This window comes from Macaca nemestrina, chromosome 4, assembly GCF_043159975.1.
Source record: "Macaca nemestrina isolate mMacNem1 chromosome 4, mMacNem.hap1, whole genome shotgun sequence".
Taxonomy (NCBI): domain Eukaryota; kingdom Metazoa; phylum Chordata; class Mammalia; order Primates; family Cercopithecidae; genus Macaca; species Macaca nemestrina.
The window spans coordinates 28743599-28754134 of record NC_092128.1 but is presented as its reverse complement, the minus strand read 5'-3'; the positions used below and the strand labels follow the sequence as shown (position 1 = coordinate 28754134).

Genomic DNA, 10536 nt, shown 5'->3' with positions numbered 1-10536 from the left:
CAGTCCCTTATCACAGCTACGATCACAGACCATAAAAATTAACACGGCCCTTTTCCATCTGATTTCAGAGTTTCTCATCCTTACCTGAGGCCTTTTGTTCCCCCAATTAAATGGAATGAATGTCAGTCATTTAGCAATTCAATTAATGCTGATTCAAAATTCCGGCCAAAACCTGAATCTATAATCACAACTTCCTAATCACAGTTCAGTCATGAGAATGAAAAGTAAGCAGGAAATTGCACTAATTACTCAATTAGACTAATACTGTATTTCTAAGCAAGGGCTTACGAGGCTGTCAGCCCTGAGAAAGGACTTCGGAGTTCTCTTCACCTTGTGTGTCCACAGTTGTCCAACCAAAGCTGGTATTTTCAAGTGGCCATAATTTCTATCCATCTAACATGGATGGACTGAAGCTGGGCAATGGGCATTAAAACTGATATACTGACCACAAGTGAGGGCCGCTTTGGTGGGCTTCAAGGGTGTGGTGGCCAGGGCTTTCCCATGAGAGGCCCTCCTCCCCGGTGTGAAGACGCCCACATGCACACCTTTCTGGCTCCAGGAAAGTATCTAATAAGGGGGAGCATTCAGTGAGTGTACAGCTACTCTCCTCATCTTCAATTTGAGCGATGCACACAGGCACTGGCTTCCATACTCAAAATAGGGCCTGCAGTATGCTGGGCAGAGAGCTCCTTGCCGAGTGAGTCCGCTGGGGTGGGGCCTGCAGGCGGCTGGAACCTAAGGCTCATCTGCACCCCTGGAAACAGCTTCTCACATCAAGACTGCAAAGAGAAGCCTTCATGAAGTCAAGAACAGTGAACGAAAAGGTGGTCAGGAGGGGCACACGGGCGGATGTGACTGAAGTATTTACAAAACAATGAAGAGATACCCAACAAGCTGAACCTTATTTAAAAAAAAAAAACAAAAAACAAAAAACTAAAAACTTAGATCCTTTTTTCCTATACAGTTTCACAAGACTTAAATATGCTGTAAACAACAGGGAGGACACTAGAGCCTGTCACGCCTCTGGTTTTTGTGGTCACCTGTCAAAATTCTTCCCGAGGTGGCCTCCCGAGGGGAGAGGAACTGGAGATAGGGAGAGGGAAGAGGGCCTATCCCATACGTATGTCATGGTCTTTTCCTCTGCAGAAGTTTCTGGAAATGACCCAACTTGGGAAATGCTCAGGGGTTCCGAAAAGAGGAAAAACATTTATTTGCCTAAGTTTTTACTTAGGCAGAGACAAAGTCTTTACTTCCAGGGTTTGCCTTGCAGGTGGCCACTGCTGAGGGAGCGGGGGTTTGAATGGCTGGCAGGGCCCCCGCCAGGCAGATTCTGAGTGCTTCGGGCACCAGGCACCTTGGAGTCTCTTCCAGAGGAGTTAGCTTGGTTCAGTCGGCCTGAAGGGAGCAAGAAAGAAGGAAGATAGCTGCAAGAATGATTCCAGGGACAATCTGCCAAGTACAGTTTTAAGCTAATGAAGTCATGTGCAGTACCTACTTTAGGCCAATGATGACCTACTCCTCATCCTTGAGATCAGCCTGAAGGTGGCGAGGGGGACAGAAATGAAGGGAAACACAGATAGGTTTTTTTCCCTTCCTCTCCATCATCCCCAACAAACCTAGTCTGTCCTCCACTACTTCCTTCGTAGAGAGGATGCAGTTGAGGAGCGATTAGGGGAAAGAAAAGAGAATGCAGTATGGTGAAACTAAGGTAGGAAGACAAACCACGGAGGCTCTCAGAGTGGAGAAGCAAACGCAGCAGAAGGAATCAAAAACTTTCCAAGAAAGAATCTGAATGTCTGATGTTTAACTCCTCAGTTTTGCCTGAGATATACTTTTTGATGAAGTCTCTACATTTTTGCCTGGGCGCGGTGGCTCATGCCTGTAATCCTAGCACTTTGGAAGGCTGAGGCAGGTGGATGACTTGTGGCCAGAAGTTCGAGACCAGCCTGGCCAACATGGTGAAACCCTGTCTCTACTAAAAATACAAAAGAAAATTACCCTGGCATGGTGGCAGGCACGTGTAATCCCACCTACTCAGGAGGCTGAGGTGGGAGAATCGCTTGAACCAGTGAGACGGAGGTTGCAGCACTCCAGCCTGGGTGACAGAGCAAGACTCTGTCTCAAAAAAAAAAAAAAAAAAAGTCTCTACGTTTTGATGAAGTCTCTCTTCAATGCATAATTCTTGCCACTATCTGGGGTCACCTCCACTGCCTCCCCTCCCCAGCACCTGTAACACACCTCCCTAGTATTTTAAGAATCTAAATATAAGAGATGAAGGTTTTCATATGATGAGGTGATATTCAAGGCTGCAAACCAAATATTGTCTTTAAAGGTCAAAAGATCTTACTAGGATGATCTGCAGGCCCTTGCTCCTCTTCCAGATAATATTCTATCTTTTTTAAGTCTTCTGGGGTAAATCTCCATTTGTTCTCAGCTGGTAGGGGTGGCACTTTGGGGCTGGATCGTTTCCGGGCAGAACCAGGAGGAAGGGCCTGCTGGCAAGACGCTGGCAGGGAACCAGTAATCAGTCCTTCCGGGAATTTCTGAGCTAAGACTTTTAGACCTAGGTTTGGAAAAGCATCAGAAAAAGCTGCATTAATATGGCAAGGCCAAGCCAAAACCTGGAAAGAAGCCTGCATGTCTTCTAATCTCTGGTCATCAAGTTGAGGCCAACACAAGGACATGAAATTTTTCTTAACTATTTCATCATTAAGCAAATTATACCAGAAAATATTTGTTGTTACATGGGATTCTGAGAATTCCACAAGAAATCCTTTTGCTCAAGTCTTCCGCATTAGGGCTTTCTGACAGAGCCCTGAAGCAACATCAGGAATTAAAAACATGTGCTGATGAAGCTAAGGGAAGTTTCACATAACTCCTGACTCCTTTCAGCCAGCATGGCTTTTTCTCTTTCCAGAACACTGAATTCTGAGCACCAAGAGAGAAAAGGGGATGCAGGTAGGACTGAAGGATGATTGGCCTTTGAAGTCCCAAGCAGAGTATCACTTGCTCACCTCCGGAAAGCATGAAGAGGTTTTCAAATCCACGCTCGCACATGGTGGTGGCCGCCTGACTGGCCAGCCTTTCATCGTCGTCATACAGAATGATGATCTTGCCATGGGCATTTTTCTAAGAGTCAGATGAGTTAAGGTTCCAAGGCACTGGGTTGATGTCCCAAGACTACGAGAAACCTCCAAGGAATAAAAGGTCAGTCCACCTGTCTGAGTTCCTGGGAACGATGGACAAGCCCATTCTTACCATCACACCAGCAGGGACTGGATGGTTTCCTGTCATGGAAACCACACAAACTGGTATTCGTTTTTTCTGCAAACTGATGTTACCATGGTCTAAGAGACAGTACTAGTTACGGACTCTACATCCTTTAGCTCTCTTATCCTTACGACCCTGGAAGGTAAATATTGCAATCCCCATTTTACAGATGAATAAATAGAACAACTTCTATGCCTAATGTGTCCACCGAAGCCTATTTATGATAGTAAAAATGTGGGAGCCATCTAAAAAGTCCAAAATCAAGGAATAGTTTAGTAAATCATAGTAAATCTGAAGATATTACACAGCATCAAAAATGTGGTTTACAGAAGGCTTGCATCAGCATGGGGAAATACGTCAGAATATGAACTGAAAAAAAGCAGGATACTAAATTACATATACAGTAAGGTTTCAACTTCGTTAAAAAAAAAAACAAACACGCAAAAGACAGTCTGGAACAAAATATACTAATAGTGTAACAGGAGCCACTGCTCAACTGTGTGATTATAAGAGATTTCAATTTTCCTTTTAATAAGTTTTGGTATTTAAATTATTTTTGGCCGGGCATGGTGGCTCACGCCTATAATCCCAGCACTTTGGGAGGCCAAGGCAGGTGGATCACGAGGTCAGGAGATCGAGACCATCCTGGCTAACATGGTGAAACCCTGTCTCTACTAAAAATACAAAAAAAAAAAACTAGCCAGGCATGGTGGTGGGTGGCTGTAGTCCCAGCTACTCAGGAGGCTGAGGCAGGAGAATGGCGTGAACACGGGAGGCAGAGCTTGCAGTGAGCCGAGAGCGTGCCACTGCACTCCAGCCTGGGTGACAAAGTGAGACTCCGTCTCAAAAAAAAAAAATTTTTTTCTGCTTGTATAATTTTTATGAATGAAAAAATTAAAATTTTAAAAGAAAAAATTAAAATAGAAAAAAACCCTAAGTTCTGCTATGTAAAGTTTTCTGGGAGGAAAAACCTCTCTTAGGACCAACTCTCAATGGATCCTAACTCTTAACCTAGTGTTTTTTGGCCCAGGGCAAGACAGTTTGAAAGCCTCCGCCTCAAGAGTCAGGATTCTCGGCAATAGCTAGGAATCCAAATTCTAAAATATGCTCAGCCGAATAACATCAAAGGTCCTTCACAGCATTCTTACCAGGAGCGTGGTGCACGGTAACTTTGATTCTTATAATCCTCATACCACCCAATTCCTTAAAATGCAACAAAGGATACATATTCAAGAATATCATTTGAATAAGGGTTCATTGTTCTAGACAGAGTTGCAATTGGGTAACTGTAAGCTGCAAAGAGAAGAAAAAGTTTAGGAAGTCTGTTGTTCTCTTAATACAACTTGGCCTCAATTCCCAGCTGGTTTAAAATCTAAGAGTTAAATACATCTTCAAAATTCATAAGCTGCTGGGCACGGTAGTGCACACCTGTAATCCCAGCACTTTGGGAGGCCAAGGTGGGTGGACCGCCTGAGTCCAGGAGTTTGAGGCCAGCCCGGGCAACATGGTGAGGCCTCATCTCTATAAAAAATACAAAAACAGCCGGATGTTGTGGCATATGCCCGCAGTCCCAGGTACTCGAGAGGCTGAGGCAGGAGGATCACTTGAGCCCAGGAAGGCAAGGCTGCAGTGAGCCATGATCGCACCACTGCACTGCAGTCTTGGCCACACAGCAAGGTATTGACCAAAAAAAAAAAAAAAAAAAAAAAAAAAATCAACGAGCCATAAACCTAAACACTTCTGTGAAAGCAAAGAAAGAGGGCACTATGAACAAAGTATGAAGCTTCATTTCCCTCCTTCTGACCGCCACCTGTGAAAATCAGCAGCCTCTCAGAGTATTTTATGGTGGAGCCAATCCTGTAGGATTCCATAATGGATCCAGCTAACGTACGGTTTGCTTAACTGTCTACCATGAGCTGTGGTTCCAGCCTGCCTAGACTCAAGAGCAGGCTCTCTGTTCTCGAGAGTGAAGCACTTTAAAGCCCTCTCTCTCTTACCTCCAACGATGTGGCACTGCTGGTAAGAATCTCTGTCACGCACATCTAGCAGCAGGAAGGGGCAGTCAGGATAAGGTTTGTCTTTGGTATTGGGCTCTGCTTTCTTCACTGGCCCTTTGTCTAGATCCAGTTCCCCAACACCACTGATGACACTGCAAGTGAAAAAGTAGGTCAGCAGAAACTAGTCAGAGGTTGGTGGCTTAAAGGTCAAACATATTTCTTCAGAATAGTGAGATGAGTGCTCAATCTCTTTTCAAAGGGCGCTTCAAAGGGAAAGGAACATGGACGTGGTGTCTCAGTTCTGCCTCTGAATGCAGGATCCTGTGGACTTCCTCTTCTACTACACTGGACCCCACACAGGACACCCACATGTCCACACTCACCTTCAGACAATGCGTGTCAGTGCATTACATGGCTGAGGGGTCAGGGACTGAAGGGTGCATGCTGCCTCTAGCCACAAGGGCAGCATCAGAGGGAGAAAGAAGGGAGCAGTGAATCCAGTGGGGTGAAAGAGGAAAGAATATGGTTGGTAGGACAGGAAAAAGGAAAGGCATTTCTTTCTAGGTATATTATAAGTAATTAAAGTAACAATAATGCTTTATACATTTCATATACGTAGTCAGTGACCTATCTGCTATGGTATTGAGTCTTAATACTTCCATAGCTCTCTGTACTTACTTCAGTTTTGTAGGTTACAACATTGAGGTTGACGAGGCTTTAGATTTGGTGGCATTCATAGAATGAGACAGAGGAAGAGCTGGGATTAAAATGAGGAAGCTAACCACTACCACTAACAGTTCTGAGTCTACGGTCAATCAATCACCAAAACTGGTCACCGTCTGAATATTATAGGGAAAATGTGGTAAAAACATGAATCAAAGGAATAAGACGACTAAGTGTTATGAACAAAATGGGAAGCAGTGAAATATCCTTACTGGAATAAGAAGATGGTTACTTTCTTAGGAAATATCAAGACACATATGCTAAATCACAGCTTAGTATGTACCTTAGCTCCCTTCCCATAACAGCAAATCAAATTCTGCATTTAAATCCAGTAAACACTATAACTCTGTGCTATATAGTGCATATTTTGTTGAACCAAAGGAGAAGAACATCTGTTTGATAAGAAACTGCATCCTCAGTGGAAGTCCGTTGGCCTCTCTCTTCTTGAATGCAATTTTAGAGTCCTTTTGCAAAAGTTAACTATAATAATATGAAGCTAAAAGAATAATAATAATGGTGAAATGATGATAGCAATTCTTTCTCTGGTAGAACTAATTTCTCTAGAACTATTTTATCAGTCAAAGGGATGGATATCTGCTGAAAATCAGTACTGTCTTATAATCAACAGTTAATATTAGTGAGAAAGTACTACACGGACTAAAGTCCATGTAATCCATGGAATAAGGAGGCCCATGCCTTAGAAGAAGGAGCAGAAGAATAAAATAAAAAGAAGGAACAGCCACGTTCAGCTTTAGAATCAGCACCAAGTACTGCTTTTTCCTTTGCACCTACTCAGTATCAGAGCACTACGTGTGGCACTGTCACTTCCGGACCGGGTATTATAAGCTGCAGCAGTCGGAAAAGGGGGAAAATCATACTCTCTGAATCAAGAGATAGTATTTGGAAAGTAATTCCTCATAACAAACTTACATGCAGGAGGGAGAAGAATGGAACTGAGAAATGAAAATTAAACTCTCCTATTAATATATTCTCCATTAACTCAGTAAGAATGCAGTGAAAAAGATTCAGGAGGTGGCATTTACACAAAGAGAAAGTAGAAGGCTGGGATTAAAATGTGAGACTTTACTCCTGCCAATTCTGTTTCTAAGGCAAGAAAAAAACCCCAAAAAAACACAGATCCCTGAAATTGGCCTCTAGGTTGATATAAAGGCAAAACACAGTGAAAATATGAATCAGCTTCGAGTACCTCTGAAGGGTTGAGCGGCTGGAGTCCCCTGCTCCTGCGTTGTTTATGAGCTGCTCAGGGCTCGGCGACTGCTCACCTGGATTTCCTTTCCCGTTAGTCCTGGCAGTGGTTTCAGCATCAGGGTCTGAAGCTGCAGAATCATTGTCTAATATTTACGAATGAAGTAATAATTAGATTGAGCCTCAGGATTTGTGTTTACTTATTAGACAGTTCCAAAGACATGAAGTCAAGAAAAGGAAATCTTATCATCATTATTACATTGCTGTGGAAGTGCTAATGTACAAGTTCCCAAAGTGTGGTGGACCCCAGATATCCCCAAGGCCCTTCCAGGGATCTGCAAAGTAAAAGCTATTTTCATAAGATGTTACTTGTCTTTTTTACTGTGTTTATATTTGCACTGATGGTACAAAAGAAATGGTGGATAAAGCTGCCAGCACCTTAGTAAAAATCGGGGCTGTGGCACCAAACTTTATTAGCAATCATTGTATTATTCACCATCACGCATGCATTCACAGTAAATAAATATGGCAGTCACACTAAAAGACAGTCCCTGTTAAAGCAGTAACAGTTACTATTCTTATTAAATCTCACCTTGAAGTACATGTTTTTTTAATGTTCTGTGTGATGAAGTGAGGAGTCCACATACAATTAAGTTTGCTACATACCAAATTACCAGGGTTATCTCAAGGAAAAGTATTAGTGTGATTGCTGAGTTGCAGGCTGAACCAGTAACTTTTGCTATGCATACCATTTCTGCTTGCAAGATAAACTGACAGAAAAACTATGGTTAGTTAGACTTGTGTATTTGGCAGACATTTTCTCAGAAGTGAACTAAATAAGCCTGTTATTTCAAGGAACACTACTGATGGCATTGTTGCCAATGATTGTATTTTGAACAAAACTCGAAGTTTTAGAAACTGCGTTTGCCATCAGGAACTGAAGTATGGGGAGCTGCTTCCCCATGCTTACAGACCTTTTTGGTAAGATGATCGTGAGAATAATATATGTGATTTTTTTGACAGTTGTATAATAAAATGTATTAACCTTTGGGAAGATCTTTGTAACTCGGTGAACCAATATTTTCTTTTCTTTTTTTTTTTTTTTTTGAGACGGAGTCTTGCTCTGTCACCCAGGCTGGAGTGCAGTGGCCGGATCTCAGCTCACTGCAAGCTCCGCCTCCCGGGTTTACGCCATTCTCCTGCCTCAGCCTCCCGAGTAGCTGGGACTACAGGCGCCCGCTACCTCGCCCGGCTATTTTTTTGTATTTTTTAGTAGAGACGGGGTTTCACCGTGTTAGCCGGGATCGTCTCTCGATCTCCTGACCTCGTGATCCGCCCGTCTCGGCCTCCCAAAGTGCTGGGATTACAGGCTTGAGCCACCGCGCCCGGCCTGAACCAATATTTTCTAAATGGCCAATACATGATGTTATACAATCATGCACAGGTAAAAGATTCAAGATATAAGACAATTACACTGAAAGTGCCTGATTTTAATCTAACAGTATGAAAGATTCATTGATATGATTTCAGATTCTACCTTACAGCTAATCCTTAAGAAACTAGCAGTTGTCAAGTTTTATCTGAAAGGGCTATTAAAATACTTCTCCCTTTTCCACCTACAGGTTTGTGTGAGCTGAATTTTCCTCACACACTTTAACCCAAACAGCATATCACAACAGACACCGCAGAAGCAAAGAGGAAAATCCGCGATCCTTTCATTAAACCAGACACTAAAGAGATTTACAAAATACATAAAATAATGATGTTCTCAGTAAAATTTTGTTTTGGAAATAATGCTATTTTTCATAAAAACATGTTATTTATGTTTGTAATGGGTTTAGTATTGTTATTTTTAAGTGAAATAATAAATAAATACTGTTTCAGTTCCCAGTTTAAATTTTTAATACAATAAATATTAATAGACATAAAGCACATAAGCCAAAGCTCTTTGGGATCTTCAATAATTTTTAACAGAGTGGAGGAAGAGAACAAAATGTTTGAGAATTTGCTGTTCTAACCAATACAATAAGATTAAAAAATAATAATAATAACAGGCCAGGCGTGGTGGCTCATGCCTATAATCCCAGCACTTTGGGAGGCTGAGGAGGGTGGATCACTTGAGGTCAGGAGTTTGAGACCAGCCTGGCCAACATGGCGAAACCCTGTCTCTATTGAAAATACAAAAATTAGCTAGGTATGGTGGCAGGCACTGTAATCCCAGCTACTCAGGAGGCTGAGGCAGGAGAATCACTTGAACCTGGGAGGCGGAGGTTGCATTGAGCTGAGATCGTGCCACTGCACTGCAGCCTGGGCAACAGAGCAGGACTCTGTCTCAAAAAAATAAATAAATAAAAATAAAAACAAGTCTAATTATTAAAGAGGATATTAATTTTGCATATGATATGATAATATACCTAGAAATTTTAAGAGAATAATACGACAATAAGTGCAATAAATATGTGGTTAGATAAAAGAAATGCTAAAATATTTGTCCTATACACCAATTAAAAAATGACAGGAAAAAAAATCTGATATACAGTAACAACTGCAGCTATCAAACGTACTCTCCAAGAAATGAACCTAAACCAAATGTAAATAACCTATAAAAATGTATAAATCCTTTATAGGACTTATAAAAACGTTACTTAGAGGCCTTAAAGAAGACCTCAATGAAGAGAGTGACACACTCTGCATGTTCCTGATCGGGCAACTAAAACTAAAACATGAGTCCCTCCCAAAGTTAACTTTTGGCCTTAATACTAATCCCAAAGGGATTTTTTTAAAACTGAAAAGGATTTAAAAAATAAGAAGAGCAAATACACACACACACACACACACACACTCAGATCCTTTTTTCCTATTCAGTTTCACAAGACTGAATATATATTCTGGAAGCAATATATACCCATGGGTTTTTGATGTGTTGGTTTTTCATATATATGAGGAAATAGGAAAATATATGTAGATACATACATAATTAGGGGCGATTTGGAGACCTGCCTTATCAAATAGTAACATATGTTAAAAAGGTAAATGATCAAAATAGTACAGCACTGCAACCATAACAATGGAATATAATAGAGAACATGGAAAAGAATATAAACAAAAAGTCAATACATCCATATCATAAATCAGTGGGTAAAGGTAGAACTACTGAGTATATGGTGCTGGGAATATTTCTCAACTATCTGGAAAAATCTAATTCAAATAATCACCTTGTGTCATATATCAAAATACATACCAGATGGTTTAAATGCAAACAAACAAGCCAATAGAAGAAAATGTAGGTAAATAATTTACTAACATTGAATTTTATGAGTCTAAAGCAATGAAAGAAAAC

General features: G+C 41.4%; 1 protein-coding gene across 11 annotated transcripts in view; it reads right to left on the bottom strand.

Annotated features, from left to right (window-relative positions):
• Positions 1–1179: 1179 nt before the first annotated feature.
• Positions 1180–10536, bottom strand: part of LOC105471386 (centrosomal protein 41) — a 48481-nt gene continuing 39124 nt past the window's right edge. For all 11 annotated transcript variants that reach the window (XM_011723845.3, XM_011723842.3, XM_011723844.3 and 8 more), the window contains 6 exons: positions 7198–7342; positions 5268–5419; positions 4496–4563; positions 3015–3129; positions 2348–2563; positions 1180–1395 (listed from right to left, as the gene is read on the bottom strand). In XM_011723845.3, the coding sequence (XP_011722147.1) occupies positions 1247–1395; positions 2348–2563; positions 3015–3129; positions 4496–4563; positions 5268–5419; positions 7198–7342 (845 nt within the window). In that variant the 3' untranslated portion in view covers positions 1180–1246. The remainder of the gene's footprint in view (positions 1396–2347; positions 2564–3014; positions 3130–4495; positions 4564–5267; positions 5420–7197; positions 7343–10536) is intronic.